The sequence below is a fragment of the Raphanus sativus genome, chromosome 4, assembly GCF_000801105.2.
Source record: "Raphanus sativus cultivar WK10039 chromosome 4, ASM80110v3, whole genome shotgun sequence".
NCBI lineage: Eukaryota > Viridiplantae > Streptophyta > Magnoliopsida > Brassicales > Brassicaceae > Raphanus > Raphanus sativus.
Genome location: NC_079514.1, coordinates 50,463,519 through 50,484,215, shown reverse-complemented (window position 1 = coordinate 50,484,215; position 20,697 = coordinate 50,463,519). Strand labels below are relative to the sequence as shown.

General features: G+C 33.5%; 4 protein-coding genes and 1 pseudogene across 9 annotated transcripts in view; 4 read left to right on the top strand and 1 right to left on the bottom strand.

The window, feature by feature from the left end:
* The first annotated feature begins 73 nt into the window (after positions 1-73).
* LOC108855887 (ADP-ribosylation factor 1) overlaps positions 74-20,697 on the top strand; it is a 53,745-nt gene continuing 33,121 nt past the window's right edge. Inside the window, exon 1 of the mRNA XM_018629811.2 lies at positions 74-135. The gene's annotated coding sequence lies outside the window, so the exon portion shown is untranslated. The remainder of the gene's footprint in view (positions 136-20,697) is intronic.
* LOC108855886 (ADP-ribosylation factor 1) lies at positions 96-1,687 on the top strand. The gene is made up of 7 exons (XM_018629810.2): positions 96-160; positions 410-575; positions 692-762; positions 864-983; positions 1,075-1,193; positions 1,282-1,363; positions 1,467-1,687. Exons 2-7 carry the CDS (start codon positions 428-430, stop codon positions 1,470-1,472), a joined length of 546 nt encoding a protein of 181 aa, XP_018485312.1. The 5' UTR covers positions 96-160; positions 410-427; the 3' UTR covers positions 1,473-1,687.
* On the top strand, positions 8,234-11,273 carry LOC130494565 (DUF724 domain-containing protein 7-like). 6 transcript variants are annotated; one of them, XM_057009444.1, is made up of 8 exons: positions 8,234-8,797; positions 8,896-9,306; positions 9,387-9,572; positions 9,674-9,761; positions 9,919-10,052; positions 10,135-10,243; positions 10,335-10,412; positions 10,495-11,273. In XM_057009444.1, exons 1-8 carry the CDS (start codon positions 8,339-8,341, stop codon positions 11,151-11,153), a joined length of 2,124 nt encoding a protein of 707 aa, XP_056865424.1. In that variant the 5' UTR covers positions 8,234-8,338; the 3' UTR covers positions 11,154-11,273. The 6 variants fall into 6 exon arrangements, with proteins under 6 accessions (XP_056865424.1, XP_056865420.1, XP_056865423.1 ...); XM_057009440.1 differs by having other exon boundaries at positions 8,234-8,806; XM_057009443.1 differs by having other exon boundaries at positions 8,235-8,797; positions 9,677-9,761; positions 10,132-10,243.
* LOC130511435 (putative F-box protein At1g71320) lies at positions 11,626-13,540 on the bottom strand (annotated as a pseudogene).
* Positions 18,377-19,656, top strand: LOC108854952 (universal stress protein A-like protein). Its single transcript, XM_018628631.2, has 4 exons — positions 18,377-18,709; positions 18,849-18,958; positions 19,230-19,348; positions 19,433-19,656. The coding sequence occupies exons 1-4, from the start codon at positions 18,538-18,540 to the stop codon at positions 19,521-19,523; spliced, it is 492 nt and encodes a 163-aa protein (XP_018484133.1). The 5' UTR covers positions 18,377-18,537; the 3' UTR covers positions 19,524-19,656.

The following is a 20,697-nucleotide window of genomic DNA, read 5'->3' as shown; positions in this document are numbered from 1 at the left end:
ATTTAGGAAGGATCTAAGTTATATTAATACAATGAATCTTAAAGACGTGTAAGAAATATAAAAAGAAAAATGTTGCGTAACAAGATCCCCCTCTTACTCGTTGGAAGACCCATTTGCTTGGTTCTTTGGACGACCACCCATCGGCGACGAGACTGTGAAAGTAAGTCCCTCTCCTTCTCTCGCTCTCGTATCTGCATCCCGATCTGGATCCGTCGTTGCCAGATCTCTGTTTTATTCTCTCCGAATTTGTGTATTGTGATTTGTTTTTCCTCGTTGGGAATCTTAGATTCAAAGTGATGTAGGAATGTTGATTTGCAATTAGGAATGAGATCTGAGAGAGAATTCATGGTAGGATGACTTGATGAGTATTTTTTTCTTTTTTTTTTTAAAAAAAAAACAAACGAATTAGGGCTTTTTGGATTGAAAGATGGGGCTGTCCTTTGGGAAGTTGTTCAGTAGACTGTTTGCAAAGAAAGAGATGCGTATCCTCATGGTTGGTCTCGATGCTGCTGGTAAGACTACCATCTTGTACAAGCTCAAGCTTGGCGAGATCGTCACCACCATTCCAACCATTGGTCAGTCTTTCTACTTAAGATTTTGTCTTTTTCTCTAGTTCTAAGACTATTGATTGAGAGAGCGGCGTGAGTGCATTAATTAAAATGCCTTCCTTGTGTTTTTCCTTTGGCTATAGGTTTCAATGTGGAGACTGTGGAGTACAAGAACATCAGCTTCACCGTCTGGGATGTCGGGGGTCAGGACAAGGTATTATTCTCCCTTTACTGGCGTTTCTACTATCATTTCATGATTATACTCAATGATACTTTTGTCTGACTAATAATGGTCTTTGTGCGTTGCTCATCCAGATTCGTCCATTGTGGAGGCACTACTTCCAGAACACGCAAGGGCTCATCTTCGTGGTGGACAGCAATGACCGTGACCGTGTTGTCGAAGCTAGAGACGAGCTTCACAGAATGCTCAACGAAGTATAATACTCTCAAACCAACATCTTCTTACTTTATGCATCGGATTTTTGGTTTGACTTTTGTCTTGTTAATGTTTCCTTTTTTATTGCAGGATGAGTTGAGAGATGCAGTGCTTCTGGTCTTTGCTAACAAGCAAGATCTTCCAAACGCCATGAACGCCGCTGAGATTACTGACAAACTTGGCCTTCACTCTCTCCGTCAACGTCACTGGTAATTAACCCAATTTCAAAACTAAATCGTAGAACTTATAAACCAGAACAAGTGTGATGTAATCGTTGGTTTGGTTGGGTTTGAACAGGTACATACAGAGCACATGTGCTACCTCAGGAGAAGGGCTCTATGAAGGACTTGATTGGCTCTCCAACAACATCGCTAACAAGGTACATATATCATCAACTCGCTAAATCCTTTTTGGTATATAATAATATTTGATTGTTTTAAAATTATACTGATGACTTGAACTAATTGTGAAACTAAATGCAGGCTTAGGAGAGCAATTTGTGGGAGAGTCTTGTCTTCTTGGTCTCTGTTTAGTTCTTTCAGTCTCAACACTTTTTTATCATTTCGTACTCTGTTCTTCGCTCTCTTAAGTTTTTTTTTCTCTCTCTTAGCAAAGTATTTGATTGTTTTTTATCATTTTGTCTTGATGTGCCTTTTTTAACTTTTTTTATCTAATAAATACTACGGGGGGTGTATTCAACTAAGAGTTTGAAGTGATTTATATTAAAATTACAAATCCACTGTTATTCAAACGTGGATTTTAAAAAACACTTTAAAATCCAGTGTTATTGAACTTGACATTTTATAAAACACTCTGAAATCCACTGTTATTGAACAAAACTTAAGTTAGAGATTTTAGAGTGCTTTAAATGTTTCTATAGTGTTTGAGGTGATTTCTTTAGTTATAAAAACAAAAATACAAATCCCACTGTTTTAGATGAGATTTCAAAGTGTTTTAACAAAAATCATACTAAATCCTCTAATTCTCCTACAATCATCTAAAAATTCATTAAAAATCAAATCACTTCAAATTTCAGATTCAATACACCCCTCTACATTTCGACGGATTTTCCAATCTCTTCCTATATTTATTTGAATTTTATGAGTTAAAAGAATCCTTAATTCCACTGGACTAATCTATAAACGGGATCTAAAGCAATTGCTTCGTTACTTTATAGCATAAACGAACAAAAACTAAGCTTTACCAAACGAGAAACGACTAAACTATTACAACGACCACTAACCCACTGCATTTGTCTTGATGTGCCTTTTTCAACTTTTTTTTATCTAATAAATAATCATAATTGATACCCCTAAGAGAAATAACGAAGCTAATTAATCTAATAAATAAATAATTTAATAAATGTTGTAAAACTAAGTGGGGAAACTTGTTTTTATTATTAATCTCGACCAGAGGTCTTACATATATATATACATCAGGTCGTGTTTATCCTAAGTGGATAAGTACAACAGTCGATAAGCATTATCTCCTGCGGTCGGTACGGTCCTGGTCGGTCCGGTTATGTCGATCACAATCTGGTACATAACACTCCCCTTTGATCGACACATCCGGTACTGGTTCGTTGCATGCTTAATGTTGCCTCATTAAAACCTCTCCTGGAAAACCCCAAAACCAATGTGGCAAAATGGGAAACCATGGACAGGAAAAAGAGTACAACACATGAACTCCCCCTGATGAATGCATCACTGTAGTAGACGCATTCCATCCCGGTATCCGAGTCTTCCTGAACGTTGAAGCTGCATGTGAATTGGTGAAGATGATCAACTGGATTCTCCTTGAATGAACTAGTGAATGTTGGACGTCTTGATGTCTTTGGAACTCCATAAAGATGTGGTCAGGATGTACATCTTTGCTGCTGATCACTCCATGTCATGGTCGGACTGATGGCGCTTCGAACGATGCTCGGATGGTCTTTATAGTCTGCAATAAAACTTTACTTGCAGGTCCTTTTCATGTCCAACGGATATACTTTGGTTATATGGCTTTATCAAAACGTGGACATTCAATATATATTGAGTCTTCTGACCCAAACACATACGAACCACTTCTCTTTATATCTTTTGCCCATTTGGACTTATTTCTCTTCGTATGTGCCAATTGTTTTATCCATTGTAGCCAGTCTTTCTTTATTTCCTTTTGTCGATCAATGTTATGTTATAGACCTTGTCTATACACGTCCATTACCATGAGTGTCTAAGGTAAAACCATAAATAATTATTTGCTGCAATGGAACTCATCAAACTATGAATTCGCAGTCAAATGCACTCATGTCTTTTAAACATAGCTATCGATCTTTTCTTGCCTTTAGCAATACTATACTTATTAAGCCACGACCAGGTATGGTTCTGGTCACTATCTTAGATTATGGTTCTCACTTTAGGCGTGCTGACTTAATCATTCACACACTCACACGGCTATGATTTTTCTGCAGTTTTACCATATGTAAGACATAGCCTGTTTAATCAATTGATAACTTGTATCATTGAAATCATTGAACCTCTCTTTAGGTTGGTTTGTTATAAACATAACACAAGGAATTATAATATCCTCTATAGGGATATATGGACTGGTTGTACTAATTATTTTCTTAGTCTATCATTCGCAGCTGCCTTGTTTCAGTCCATGAATAGCTTAGGAACAAAAACTATTCTATGAGAATTTCTTTTCTCATCTTTTTGATATTCTTATCATTTCTTTATCCAGTGATCAATATGCTACTTACTACATTTCTTTCTTACTTATATCCAGACCTTTTCGAATTTGTAGTAGCATCCACCACATATGAGTATATCTCCTTATAATCTGTTCTTTTGGTCTCTGTGAGTATCCTTGTGTAATCAAGCCATTCCTTGAATACTTTAAATAGGAATATGAACACCTTAGTCCATGTCTCACGATTTCTTTTCCTTTCCCACACAAGACCTATTTTTCACTGGTTTTATCTTATTAGATGGTGTTTCTATATATGGCCAATACACCCATCTCTTTTATAGATTCTTTGAATCTTTCTTTGAACCCCCACAGTTTCCTTTAGTCTATGAATGCATTCTTGTATTCTCGTGGGTTCTGATCCTCGCTTATATCTTTTAAACTCAAGTGCTATTTCCTTATGCATCTTTATCTTTTATGTGTCGACACTTCTTTTATAGTGTTCCATTGTGTTCCAGACATGAACTAATCGATTAGAGATTTCATTCTTACTAAGAACCTTCATTTACCTTGCAGTTTGGCGTCCCAAACTACATGGTCTGGTATCTTAGATGTTTAGCTGCGCAGCCTTATCTCAATGTCTGGTCTGGTTTCTCTTATGACCTCAGATATGTCATTTCTATGCACCTTTCTTTTCATTTCCGAGGTTCCTTATCTTATGGAACATATTGGTCTATCTTTAGACTCTATAGCAACTTGATTATGTCTCTTCTAGGACATTAATTTCGTGGTGCTTAAGCTGGTATGACTTAGTCATTCTTTTTCTTTTCTTTTCGGGTCTAATCTGTCTGGCATTTTTTAGCTAGCTTTGTATGATCTTTCTTTGGACGTCTTAAATCATATTCTCTGGTCCGAGGATCTTGCCAAGACAAGGATGGTTAATATCATTCCATTTCTTTATACTTGTACCAGCTTATTTCTTTCTCCCCCTGATGTTGGATAGTCGGATTTAATCATACAATCCGTGAACCTTGCCTTAATCTGATCACCCATATTTGGCTCAAGGTTTCTTATAAAATCGTGGGAGAAAGCTTTCTCATATCCAACATATATTCCCAATCTTATCTCATCTTCTTATGAGGTTCCATCCTAGACGGCACATATTATTGTGGTGGTCTAAACATAATCTCTTAGGATGGTTTATGTCTGGATCATGACCCTTTATCATCTTTAGATGGGAATATCTATGCTCACTTTATATGGCCTGATGCATATTATCATTACATGTAAATCTATGTGTTCCCAAGCATTAGCTAGTGATCTTTGTATCACAAAGAATTCGGCCAAGTTCTATCATGGTCATAGACCATGTCACTCGGATTTTTAGTGTTGTTCATTGACCACGGGAGTGTCATTTCTCCCCCTCATGAACATGCTATAAATCTTTTATGCATAATCTTAAGGAACTTATATTTCCTTTGCCCATTGGTTCAATGTGGAAACCATTCACTTTTCAAAATTTTATAACTCAAATGGGACTTTTATTTGGGTGAATAATTCATGCCCCTTTTAGGCAATGCCTTTGGTCGGATGATTTTTAATTACTATACTCATTTTTAAATTTTTATTTGTCATTTATCAATCAAGAAATTATCAAGCAAGTCAAGCAAGATAATATAAGACCAGAATCAACTTTTATTATTGCTATAAATTTTATAAATGACAAGCAAATCAAATCAAAACATAAAACATGAAATCAGAATGTCTGAATCTTTGATTCTTTAATCAATGTGTAAGCCAACCTCACAATTTATATTTTCCATACGGCTTCCTCAGATTTTTCTTATATATCATTTTCATCCTCAATGTTTCAGGAGGTTTCATATCATTGTCTTTGGTCGGATGATTTTTAATTACTATACTCATTTTTAAATTTTTATTTGTCATTTATCAATCAAGAAATTATCAAGCAAGTCAAGCAAGATAATATAAGACCAGAATCAACTTTTATTATTGCTATAAATTTTATAAATGACAAGCAAATCAAATCAAAACATAAAACATGAAATCAGAATGTCTGAATCTTTGATTCTTTAATCAATGTGTAAGCCAACCTCACAATTTATATTTTCCATACGGCTTCCTCAGATTTTTCTTATATATCATTTTCATCCTCAATGTTTTCAGGAGGTTTCATATCATTGTCTTGTTTCTCAATGTATGTTTACTGAATTTTATCAATCAGTTGATGGTATCTCGAATTTTCTGCTTTCTTTGCTCGGCTGCCAATAGGCATGATAATAAGTCTTTATAGGTCGTGAAACCTTTTAGACTTATGTGATAACAACATATCCTTTGAATGAAATGTGGAATAGTTCATATAAAATAAGTCCTCTTCTGTTACCACTTCAGCACATAGTTTAAAAACTATAGGTGATTCTCATTTGAGCAGAATGATATTTGTCCACGGATTCAAAATCCTAGAACCTGAGAATCTTTCATTCATCTATGGCCTTTTGCCATAATACCATTGAGAATCTGAAGTTTTGTTTTGACCAGAGGTCATAAGGATCCCTAGTATTTTCATACTGCTCTCTCAGATCCTTAGTGAGATGATAGCACATAATTGTTATGGCTTTATTTTTTTTTTCACTTTCAGTTACATAATTACCTTGATTAATACACTGTCCGAGTCCTCTTGACATCAGGACTACTGAAATGTTCATTTGCCATTTTCAATCAATTATCTCCATAAAGATTTTAGGGTAGTATAATCTGAAGTTTCGAAATTCGACATCTGAAATCACATTATCCAAAACAGGTCTTAATTTATGTTAAGTAATTTTTTTTTAGAAAATTTTATTATTCATATCAATACTTCTTATCACACGCACCAAAGAAATAATTTTTTTTTTTTTAATAAGTATTGATGCAAGCAAAATAATCGAAGTTATGATGCAATCTTAGAAAACATTTCTAGATGATCAATGAATCAGAGAAGTTTCCCATAAAATTCTATAAAAAGAAATTTCAGAAAAAGAAATTTCTATAAAAGGAAACTTTCTAAAAATGGAAACTTTATATTTTCGAAACTTTCTATAAATGGAAACTTTTTATTTTCGAAACTTTCTATAAATGGAAATTTTATATTTTCGAAATTTTCTATCAAACAATCAAGTAGACAATCGAATTTCAAGTTAATCAAAAATAGGGTTCTTTTTTTTTTTTTTTTTTATGAAATCGATCAGATTTAGATTTTAAAGGGGATTGATCGATTTCTAGGTTTTATCGATTTGATCATTAAGATCAAAGAGGTTTTGAGATTCAGAAACCATTGTGGTTTTGATTTTAATTGTAAAACAATCTCATATCGAACTTTTGGTTTAAGAGTTTCGATTTACTCATGGAAGGGTTTGGACCTATTAATCTTTGCTAGGGTTTGATTTGGGGTTTTGCAAAATTTTAATGGTTATTCCTTTATCAATCAACCATGTTCGATTATGAGTTCTTTTAGGTTTCAAAGTTTACCTTTAGAACTTTGAAGTGTAGATTTGGACCACCGAGAGCTGGAACAAGTCGGATCGCGAACTGCATGACCGGAACGGATCAGGAGCTGGTCGCGTGTCTTAGGTTGAGCAAAAACCTCTTGTATCTTTAGAAACCTTAATCAAAAATGAATCAAAACAAGTTAGTATAGATAGATGAAGTAAATCGCAGAAAATAACAAAGTATAAAGAGAGGCTGCGGTTTAGGCTTTTGATTAGGGTTTTAGGGTAGTTGACGGCGCGGGTTGGAACGGAGCTTGAGGGCGCGTTTGATATCGGATTGATACGAGGTTTGCGGCAATGGATTCTTCACGTCAAGAGCTTCAATTTGATATATTACATGTCGTCTGGATCCTTACGGTTTGAGAGAACGAACGGTTTGAAATCGTCGAATGAGTTTTAGAATTTCAGGGTTTTAGGTCACTTGACGGCGCGTCTTAGAATAGAGCGTGAGGGCGCGTCCGTAGTCAGATAGAGGCGAGGCCGACGGCGTTAGATTCGCCTTGTCAAGAGCTTTAATTTGATATATTACTCGTCGTCTGGTTCCTCATGGTTGAAGAGATCGATCGATTTGAAGTTGTGCTGAAATTAGGGTTTTTAGGGTTACTGGCGGCGCGTATTGAAACAGAGCGTGAGGGAGCGTCTGAGATCAGATTGACACGAGGTTTACGGCGTTGGTTTGGTTTCGTCGAGAGCTTCGATTTGATATGTGGCGCGTCGTCTGGATCCTTACGGTTGAAGAGATAGAGCGATTTTAAGATGCACCATTTTTAGGGTTTTTGGGTAGCTCGAGTTTTAGAGAACGTATCGTGCTGATAACGTGTTGTAAAACTAAGTGGGGAAACTTGTTTTTATTATTAATCTCGACCAGAGGTCTTACATATATATATACATCAGGTCGTGTTTATCCTAAATGGATAAGTACAACAGTCGATAAGCATTATCTCCTGCGGTCGGTACGGTCCTGGTCGATCCGGTTATGTCGATCACAATCTGGTACATAACAATAAATACCTTTTTAAGCAGCATTTTTTTCTTTCTCAATGACACAACACTAACTAAAGCACACTGTTCTGTTCTCTCTCTCTCTTTCACCTCCTCTCTTTACTGTTAAGTCCTTCTAGGGTTCGGTGAAGAAGATGCTGTCAGCTACGGGGAAAAAGGAGAAGCTGTCCGCTTCCAAAGGCTCCGAGATTGAAGTCTCATCCAACGAGTCCACAAACAATGTATGGTACCGCGCCATCCTCCAAGAGAATCTTGCTGTCTCCAAGCGCAAGAAGCTCTCCGTTCGCCACTTAAACCCTCTTTCCAACCAAGAAGAAGACTACTCTCCTCCGTTGATCACCACCGCCGTCCACCGTCTGATCCGCCCCCTTCCTCCGCCGGATCCATCCCCTGAAGATGATTTCGAGGAAGGTGACATGGTTGATGCTGTTCACAGAGGTGGATGGTGGTGTGGATGGGTGGTTAAAGTCTTGCCTGGTCACCGTTTCTTGGTGTACCTCAAGTCCGAGCCTGACGTCATCGAGGTTGAAAGGAAGGAGATGAGGACACATATGGTTTGGAATGATGATGAGTGGTTTCGTTGCGAGAAACGAGTTAAACAAGTCTTCACCTTTATCATTAATTTTTTTCATTCTTTTGCTGGTTTGCTGTCTCAATAACCTCTGTGTTTGTTTTGTTTTTGTGTCTGAAGCATTTGAGAAAGTCGGAGTATCCCGCTGGAGCCAATGTAGAAGTCAGAATCAAAGTAGAAGAATTTGGTGATATTTGGGTTTCGGGTATAGCCATCGTGGAGAAAGATGAAGAATTGCTGGTGAAGTACAAGAGTTTGAGAGGTGAAGATGATGAGTGGACCAAGACAAGCGTTCCTTACTCTCAAGTCAGGCCTCCACCACCGCCTTTTGATTTAAGAGCTTTTGGGTTGACGGAACATGTGGATGCGCTGCTTGACTCTGGATGGTGTCCTAGCGTTGTAAGCAAGGTTCTTTGCGGGGAGAGATACACTGTCCTGTTGGGACCAAGCAAGCAGAGTAGAGACTTTGATCAGTCACAGCTAAGACCCTCCATGGAATGGAAAGATGGAGCTTGGCTAAGTAAAGAAAAGGTACCCTACCTACCTCTCTATCTATTATACTTGGATCCTTTTGGAGTCCAAACATGCATTGAAGTCTTAAATGTGTGTAGGTTTCGGATAAAGAGGAGAGTCTGCCTGCAGCTGAGGAAGCAGCAGCAGGTTCAAGCCGCATCAGGATAAAAGTGAGGGCGACGCGGTCTTCTAGTTGCGCTAAGAATCTTCCTCCTGCCTCCTCTGATGTTGGTAAAGAATCTGTCACCGAGAATGAATCAAAGCTCATCCCCCAAACTGCAGCTGTGAGTTATTTATCTCCTTCCCCATTACCTTCTCTAACTTGCTATCTGGCTCAAGTGACATATATTGGGTAATTAAAGTATAAATTGTGTGCTTTCTGCAGCAGTTATCTGAAGATTTAGCAAGTAAAATGGCTGATGATGTGGTGAATGGTAACACCCCAGTGTCAAAGCAACCAGAGATGGCAGAAAGTAAAGTGTTATTTTGATAGATTAGGAAACGTATTATTAGTTGATTAGTTTCCTAATCCATCTGTTATATCCTTCTTTAACTTCAAAAGTATGATGATGATGATGATTCTTGTTTTTTAAAGAAGAAAAAAAACATGAATCTACGTTTTCTAAACAGAAAAAGAGTTTCAGTCATCGGTAGTGCTGGGTGTAGCTGCAATCCAGCTGACAAAAACACAAGGGAAAACAACTCCGAGGAAGAAACAAACTGTAATGAAGAATCAAAAGGGATCTTCTGAAAATGAAGTGAAGGTAAATTTTTTAGTTATGTGTTTAAAAAAACATCATACTCTTGTCGGTTGTTCATCCTATTTTGATTCACTCTATGCAGCAGGCACTTGAGGAGTCTATTAACAGAGAGAGTGTTAACAAGAGGAAAAGAGGGAGACAGCCACGCAAGTTCATAAGCACAGAGACTAATCAAAATCAGAAGCAAAAGACAGGTACTGTATTGTTGTTGTCTTTAACTTTGATGGATTAATCTTGTCTCTTTAAGATTCTTGAAACATTGTTGTTTTATTAACATGTATGTAGATGTGGATGTTAATGGTACTGATGATGATGATGATCAGCCTCTTGCTTCATGGATCCACGGTGGAAATTCATCATCAGGTTCGGATTTGATTTTTTAGTGTCTGACACTTGTTTGATTGCTATTTTAGCTTTTGGTTCTTTTGTTTGTCTGATTCTTCAGGTCAATCCGCTCCTCCTCGGGTGGCTTCTGATCCTTCTGTAGTGGAAAAACATGTTGTGGAAACACCTAAAGCTAAAGATTCAACAATGGTTCTACCGTTTGCAAAGAAGTCACCGTGCTGGAAAGTCCTTGAATCAATGGAGATCTTCAAATCTGTGCCGCAGCGTCCACACTTCAGTCCACTGCTACAATGCGAGGAAGAGTCTCGTGAAGGAGACGCCATTGGTGCGATGGTGAACTTCACCGGGCTGTTGGAGAAACTCAGCAACTTACAAGTGGACAGTTCGGTAAGCGCCATAAACAGGATCAAGGAGTCCTTTCTCAAGCTGGAGAAACATGGTTTCGATATCGCAGCGCCTCTGTCTCGGATCGACAAGCTATTGTCTATTAAAGAAAATCAGACGTGGGCGTTGGAAGAGTTGCAAGCTGCTGAGAGAGAGGTCACTGAGAGTGATAATAAAAGAAGGAAGTGTGAAGAGGATATTGAACAAGTCTCAGAGAAGATTGTCGAGTTGCAGAAGCAAGAAGCGTTGCTGAAGGAAGCGAAAGTGATGATGGACAAGGAGGTAGCTCGGAAGCAGACCCACGCAGCTGTTTTAGACCAAAAGGTTCAGAATGTGGAGCAAGAGTTTCAGGAAACTGTGACTCTTCCGTGGTAATGATGATGATAATAAGCTAGACATATATATATGAATGAATGTTTGTGTAATAACTCTTTTGACTACTTATATGTTTGTGGAATCTTCTAAGGAAAGTCTTCTATGACCAGTTTCTTCAGAGTTTGATGATCTCAATATTTCAGGATACATCTGTGGCTGCTAGTCATTTTTGATAAGATTTTAACCCCCTCAATTAGGGAGAAACCTGTTACTAAACTTGAAACCAGCTAATAATAAATCAATCATACAATATTTGTTAAATTTACTTGGGTTTTAAAAATCTATAGACTTTTAGAATTGTCACAAATTCCCACATAAATAAGCCCCTCCTAAAAATTTTGAGTAGATGACAAGGAACACAGGTAAAAGAAACAAAATATAAACCAGTAAAATCGATTATTAATTAAAGAAAGAGAAAAGAGAAACATATTTTGTTTGTTCTTGTCTACGCTTGAAGCATGGTACCATGTAACTAGACCGAAGAAACAGAGTTCTCCGTACACAAAACTGTTCGACGGTGTTCATCACTTACATGCTCCAAAAAATTATTAGGTGGCTCATTTCCTCTATTGAGATTATATGCTGCAAGAGCAATCTTCCAATAGTTTGTGTCTAAGCAATCCATAATTGACGTGTCAATTATAAGGATCATTTCCCACTTCACACTCGGATCTTCTTGCTGCAAACACCGAACTTCCACATTTGGATACTGTAGCACATCAGATATGCATAAACGATCTCTTAGGCTCCACAATGTGTACACACTTTCACAGTATCTAGAATACCAACGCGGTAATAACAAATCACGATATTGTCCACTTTGGGCCGGAAAGCAAAGCCCGCATGGATTTGTTTCTGAGACTCCTTCCCAAAAGGCCTCGTACTAATCAGAGTTGGACATCCCTTTATATACTAGATATTATTTGTCTAAACTTCCAATGTGGGACTTTATTTGCATTCATAACAAACCTCCTCTCAAACCAAGTACCACATGAACCTTTGGTTTTCAACCTCCAGCGAAACCTGGCACACCTCTTGTACCGCCGTAATCACCAACGGGCCTCTTCACCTAACCCTTGTTACACCATTAGGATTTATCCACCTAACCCTTACTGCACCATTAGGACATTCACCACCTAATCCTTGCAGTACCGTTAAGTATATCCACCTAATCTTGTATCGTCATTAGGGAGAGACTTTCGATACAAGTCTCCGACACCACTTATTCGCTGAGGATTCTCCTCCTACAACCGAAGTTCCCAGGATCTTTGACTGACCTCTGCTATGCACCCCGCCCTTCCTATCGAAGTGGAGGCTCTTCGAACTTGAAGGGTATTTTGGTCTTCTTGCAGATGTTCGTCATCCCGACTCTGATACCAATTGTTGGGATTGTGAAAGCCCATGTCCAACTCTCTATTGTCCGATTAGTACGATATTGTCCACTTTGGGCCGGAAAGCAAAGCCCGCATGGATTTGTTTCTGAGACTCCTTCCCAAAAGGCCTCGTACTAATCAGAGTTGGACATCCCTTTATATACTAGATATTATTTGTCTAAACTTCCAATGTGGGACTTTATTTGCATTCATAACATTTCAGTGTGAAGATCTATGGCTCCAAGTTTTGGGGGTAAACTCGGGAGCCTATAATCAAACTCTTTCAGCCAAAAAGGTTATCCATTTGCAAAGACTGATAATTTATCATTGCCAAGTTCATTGTAAGTAAGAGGAAAACAAATGTAGTGTCGTTCACCACTTTGGAGGTTAAGGACTTCGGTCTTGAGAATATTATCACCCTTAGCAAATAAATACATCAAGATTACTTTGTATGCTCCTGTAACTATGTCTCTTCCAAATCCCACACTAACTGGCAACGTACCTGCCCAACCTATAAGAAAAAGCAAGCATTTTCGAAAATAAAATATACGTTGAAGTTTATGCCCATCTACCTTTTGCAATTAATCAATTTTAAATTTATTTTAACTATGTAAAAACTAATCAATAAAGGTTTTTTAATTTATTAAAAAAGTTATAACTACAAGTGGTTCATACATACCTGACAAGCCTGTATACTCTTGCAAAAGCTCAGAAGAAAGAATCTGGAGTTTTCTCGTGGTCGGGTTAATCAGATAAATGTTTCCGAAGTCGTAGATGCAGACCAAACCGTTACAGTACCCCCATTATCGAACCAACATCACTGGTTGAAAATGGATGTGGAAACTTGTAAGTATAAATTATGATTTTGCTGTTGTGGTCGTGATGATTTTTTGAAATATTCTCCAAATATATGGTTCTTGAATAACGATCAGTAGACATTTCCACTCTAAGAACAAAGAGTTTCGTATTTGACCTATCAAGACGTTTCTTGGCGAGATAGTTGGACTCGATCATTGTTTTCCATTGTTTTGACACGGATTTGAATCTACAGAAGGACTTCTCGGGAAGACGCTCGAGCAGCTCGAGAAGCCAGTCTTCTGACATATAAGGCAAGGGGCCTTGTAACATAGAAACACCTATTTTTATTCCTATCAGACCACAGTCGTTCCACTTAATAAGAAAATCAATCTTTTTTAGGTTTACACCATTTAAGCCAAGGTTTTGATCCTCATCGACATCCAAAATACCAAAGATCGCAAGATTATTGAGGAGTTTCACAAGCCCATTTGCAAGCTTGAGGCTGATTGCACCATCTTCAACACCACTTTCCTGTAGGAAAAACTGCATTATGCTTACACATTTTGCTGAAACTGTTGAAAATAATCTCCAAAAGTTTATCTAAACTAAGAAGAATTGGTTTAGTTAAGCAATGATTGCAACATTTCCAATAACCCAATCATCCAGGTAAAGAAGCACTCAACTGAACTTATCTCTCACATCTTAACTTGTTAATCTTATTTTCTTATTCATATTAACTGTTTATTATTTCATATTGTTTTACTAAGAGTAATCTTGACAAAGTCTAAGCTCTGAGGCTATATGACCTTAGATGACGCTCAATATTTTCTGATTAATGTTAGGAGATCATTTTAGATAGCATAATCAAATTAGAGAACAATAAGAAGAAACATTCTTATAGAATTGTGCCATATGTGAACAAACTATAAACCATAACCGAACCAAACTGAAAAGGGAAAAAGTGACTAAATACACAATAAGTTGTAATCGTTTAACAAAAACTAGGTTTTTAGATGGAAAATGTTATGAGAAAAACAAAACATTAAACATGCAAACAAATAACAGAGTAATAAAAAGATTTGATCCTCCATGTCTTAAAGAGTCCTAGATACTACTCCGCGCTTAAAGAGAAAGTATTTTTTAACAAAATTTTGCTAAGGAAATAATTTTTTTAACATTTATAATTTAGTATATTTGCATACATATATAATTATATTTCTTATATTTATATTAATAGGAACATATATAAGATATTACTTAATTTTATTTTTAATCATTTTAATCTTTTTTATTAATTTTAACTAAATCTGTGAAATCTATTTGATTAATTGTGTGATACATACATTATTATTTTTTTAAATTATAAAATTATTTGATGTCAATTTATTTATTCTTATATTTTATTTATATATGATATTTAGTTTATTATAAAATCTTATTTGAGTTTAAATGAATGTAATTTTCTATTTGTGATAATATCAATAATCTATTAATTTAATGGATTTCATATTAAATGAAATTATTGTTTGGTATCTAAACCCAAAAAAGGTTACACTTATTTTCAACTTTGTTATTCTTTTGTGATTTTGTATAATCTATAATGAGAGAACAAATATTTTTAAAAAGAAAAAAGAAAATCATCTATTACACAATTTACTTAATTGCAATGATTTTGAAGTACAAACTCCTAAAATTCTATATAAATCAAACTAAAATAATGTTCTATACAAAGTATATTACTACACTTTTAAAACTAAAAAAAATATTAATTTAAATATATAATGATTCCACTCGCTATCTAAAGCGTGGTCTGCACCTAGTACAAAATATAAATAGGTTTTAATCCATAATTTGAAAAAAAAAATTGATTTTTGATTAAAATATTTTACATATTAAATTTTATATAATTTCTATTTAAATAGTACACCTAATTTATTTTAATTAATGGTTAGATAGTTTGAGCTTTTGATTTGAGAAAATGATTTGATCAGGTCATGCGATAAAACTACGTTTCACTGGCCTTTGTTTCCGGAGAAGTTATGGTTCCGATTGATAACCATCACTTAATCGCGGAATCGTAGAAAAAATAGTTAAGCTACGGAAAAAATTAATTAAACTGCGAAAAAATTCAAAGTTTGTGGAATGATGGAATAAATGTTTAATTGATTAAAATATTTTAGATGGTATTCACCTTTTATAATAAAAATAAATATCTGTACTATTATTTATGAAGTAATTTTGCTGATTTGTCATGTTTTCCTTAATTTTAGGTGATTTTGCTTATTTGTTATATTTTTATTAGGTTTTAGAAAAAAACATTGATTTATTATTTATTTTTAGCTAAATCACTAATTTATTAATTTTAAAATACTCTTAATAAAATCTTATAAATATTAAAAACGAATTTAATTTTAACAATATTAAATTATATGTTATATTAAAGTTTATTTAATTTTCCTTATTTTTATATTTTTTTAGGTTTTCGACTTTTAGCTAGGTTATTGATTTATTATTAGTTTCTAACTGATTCGCTAATTTTTTAATTTAAAAAAATACCTGCAATGAATTTTATATATAATTAAAAACAAATTTTATTTTAACATATAAAATTATATGTTATATTCAATATTAAATAATTGATTCTAAAATAATAAAAGGAAATTATCAAAAAATTAAAATAAGATAATTCTTATATATATTGTGTTGCTATCTGAAAACAATTTTTTATTATAAAGGTTAAAAAATTAAGATGCAAAATATTATAATTAAATTTTAGTCAATAAAATACATGTATATAAAGATATTTTCTAAACTATTTCTAAGAAATGAGTGTTTTAAAAAATAACACAATAATAAGTATATAAAAAATATTTGACATATATAAATACTTTCATGTTCGATTTAATCATTTGAAAACACAAAGAATAACTTATTATGCTGGTTTTTAGATTAATAAGACATACATTAATAAGTATTGATAAGAAGATTATGTCCGCATGGGTGGACAAAACACATTCCTAACTAAAATAAATCAAAATTTCATTTGTAATTGCCGAACATTAAATTATTTTTTGATCTTGAAAATCACAAAACATTATCACAACAATGTATTAAAACCAAAATATTAAATCTTATACAAATAATCTATAAAAGAAATAGGAAACTTAGTAAAAATATAAAGAAACATAAAACAACAATAAAATGTTGAATAATATAAAAGTATAATCTAAACAAATAAAAATGTATGTTCTATAAGTTATTGGTTTTTTTGTCTCTCACAGTTTCTTAAATCTAATTTGTTAATAATATATATAAGCTTATTAGTCATTGTTATTTTTGTTGATGTTTTTTTAGCCGTGATTGTTTCTAATATTTTATTACTGGTGAGATCTTTTTAATTTACAATTACAATAAGTGTTTAATTTCAAATTCAAGTTTCCTAATCATAAATTGGTTGTTAGTAGTGATAAATTTTGTATCCAAAATATACACTTATAAATGCAAAGATGAAAAAATGAGTAGAATTTAATGCATAATGGTCAATACAAATACTGAAATTAAATAATTTACTCAAAATTTGTATCAAATTTAATAATTTACATTTAAACTACAAAATAACACTATATTAAATTAATCCGCACAGGGTGCGGGTAATCATCTAGTAAATAAGTATTACATAATATGAAAATAACTAAAATTTATGAAAATTAATTTAGCTCTTATTATAAATATTTAACTTATCTTTTAATATAATTTAATAATAGATTGACATTTGATAATATTATAAAACAAATTATAATATAACTTTATTTTTAACATAAATATTTATCATAAAAATTATTATAAAAATTATAAAATGGTATTAGCGTTTAATTTAGTAATATGAAAGTTATTGAATTTATAATTTTTTCCACCATAATCTAATAAAACTCATTTTTTCATTTAATGGAATTTTTTTATATTTCTGTTAGCAAAAACGTAGATCTGAATTTTTGCGTTGTTTTCATTCTACAAGTATTTTGATTGGTAAAATACTTATGGAATCGCGTAAAAACGCAGTTTCATTTAACATTCGTTCAAAAAAAAACGCAGTTCCACCATTCCGGAAGGTTACCAATCAAAGCCATATGTTTGTCTGCCGGCTTTTTATCTCGAAAACGTATCTCAGAAAGAAAAAAAACTACGTTCGTTTCTTCAAGAACAGCTTCCATGACGCAAAAACTCATCAATCACTTTGCAGACTCTCCACTTCTTCGGGGTTAGTATTTGAATCAACAACATAATTGACACCAACTTCATCACAAACAAGATCATTATCCAGTTTAGGCCCGTTAACTTTTATTTCGATCGGAATTAACTTTTATTTCGATTGGAAATGTAAAATCGTGGCCTGTTAGAAACCCATTAATCTGATGACATTGTCATATTACTGGTTTCGCCTTCGGTCCACCAGGAGCATTAAAGTGCAAACGCCTAAAGATCATCAAAACAAAGGTGTCAATTTTTTAGTTGGACGTTAGCTATCTGTATACATCTTATCTTCATTTTAGGGTCACGATATTTTCACATGGGGACCGGACCATTATGTTTTAGGCTTTATTTGCTTCAATAATACACTTCAGTTTGTATACGTTTATGGTGGATAATTCAGATCTGAAATTTATGATGAGTCAATCAGTGTAACTTCAAGAACCTGTAGTGTCGTAGATATGAATAAAATGAAATTTCCAACCTTTTTCTATAGATTACTTTTATCTTCATTTTTTGTTTAAGAAAGTTCGAAAACTTTTAGTTCATAATTTACACTTGTTCAAAAGGTGTAGTAGTTCTGTAAGAATATGATTTTCTCTATACAACTATCACATAACACTTAATATCAAATAATTTAGTATATAGTAGCATCTTCAATATCTTCTTTGATTGGTTACCAATCGAACGTGGGTTTATATCTTATCTTTACATAACACTAAAAACTTTTCAGCTCTAAGATTAGTCACGATAAGGTGTCTTTATAACTGACTACTTACAAGTAATCGAAAATATATCTAAGCTAAAACACTTAACTCCAAAACCAGAAGTCAAGTGGGTTTTGGGTTTGCCGAGCTACTTGTATAAATATAGCCAAAACCGCAGTCTCTTCTTCCATCAAACATTCTTCATTAGATATTTTCTCTTCTACTATTTTAAGCAAACAAAAGAATTTTAGTAAAGAAATGGAAGAAATAAAGGAGAGAAAGATCGTAGTAGCAGTGGACGAGAGCGAAGAGAGTATGGAAGCTCTTTCATGGAGTCTTGACAATCTTTTTCCATATGGTTCCAATAATACCCTCATCCTCCTCTACGTCAAGCCCCCTCTTCCCGTTTATTCTTCCATTGATGCCGCAGGTTAGTCTCGTTATTACACAATATATCATTTGATAGAGTAAACCTTGATATAATTCTTTCAGCTTATGGAACTTTTTCAAAAAAAAAAAAAAAAAAAAAAAAAGCTTATGGAACTTTGCTTGGGTTATCAACTTTCTAGGGTTTATAGTGACCGGAGATCCGGTTGCAGCCTTGAAGAAATACGAAAATGAGCTTGTGGAATCAGTCATGGTTCGATCTCGAAACGTCTACCAAGATTTTGAGTCCGATGTAAGCTTCTTCCAATAAATTTTGGATCACTTTGTTAAAAAGATTTGACAATTTTTTTTTTTTTTTTTGATAAAAGATTTGACAAATTACTAAGAGGTGACAAATTACTAAGAGGTGAAAACAATAGAATTTATGAAAGCCGTATTAATATATGTATTCGATACGAACCCCACATATAATTAGATTAATTAGCGATCTATTATTTTCAACGATTGAACGAAAAAAGAAAAAAGAAAAAAAAAACTAAAGCTTATTGTTAATTAATGCGCAGTTCAATATAGAGAGAAAAGTTGGAAGAGGAGATGCCAAGGAAGTAATATGTAACGCAGTTCAGAACCTTAAGGCTGATATGTTAGTTATGGGCACACATGACTATGGCTTCTTCAAAAGGTAAGAACTTAATTAATCTTTTATGCTTCTTTAATTTGTTTATAATGGTTATTGATATGATTTATGTATATGTTCCGTTGATAGGGCTTTGCTAGGCAGTGTGAGCGAGTATTGCGCCAAACGTGTGAAGTGTCCTGTGATTATTGTGAAGAAGAATATGCCTCAAAATAATTGAGCTCAAAAGTCACAAGTCTTATGATTGTGTATGGTTGAGAGCAATTGATGCAATAGTTGAATCAATATTCGTATGTAATCCTGTATATTATATATATATATATATATGAATTACTTCTACGTTTTTATTTTCATTAAGGTCTCAAGTTAATCTAATTTCTGAACACAACGGTTGATTTACGTATAAGAAGATTAACGATTTGGATATATGAAATTTAGATACGATGAAGTATGTGAACTAAATTTTGTCTGCGACTTGCAAGAGTATTTCCAATTTATTATTCTATATTTTACTTCAAAATGGTACCACACCGAAATGAAGTAAGGTTAAATTTCAATGTATTATTCTATTTTTTACTTCAAAAATAACATTTCAAAACTATTCTATTGTTATTTTATAAATAATTATTAATAATACTTTATACTTTTAAAAATTTACCTATTAACCCCAACTATTTTATGTTTACAAAAATTTCTTAAAATATAATTTATTTGAATCAAACGTTTATTATTAAAAATACAGAAATCATAAACATAAAATAACAGACAATATAAAATTTAGTTCAATAATGAGCATTATAGTATTTTCTCCACAAATGATCAACTAATGCATTTCGTAATGAAAAATGAGCTTAATATTTATAATAGTTTTGTTTTGTGATTTAAATTTCATACAAGATCCAAATATATGTGCATATATCGAAGTTCAGCAAGTGCAATAATATCAAAGTGAAATGTTGAGTCACAAGATCAACAAGCTTTTTTTAATTTTATCCATTTGGACAATACTCCACCGGTCTTAGCGGATCCATAAATGATTTGCCGGATTATTAAATTATTTGTTTTATGTTATATTTATTTTATATTATTTATTTTTAAATTTTGCTATGCATTTTTATCTAAAATTATTAAATAATGGAATATCTTGTTTTTCAAGTTAATGTATCATTTTTAATATCAAATATTATCTAAGTAAAAAATTAAAATATTAAAGATTTAAATGACCATTTCATAAAATAAATAAAAAGTTCAATTCCAAAATGAAATAATAGGTAGGATTACTCTTGCAATCTAACCTTTAATTATACTTTTACAAATCTAACCTTTTCACAAATGCATAACAATTTGACTTTTGAAAAATTCTTTTTGGTTGTAGTGATCTTGCTTTCCGAGCA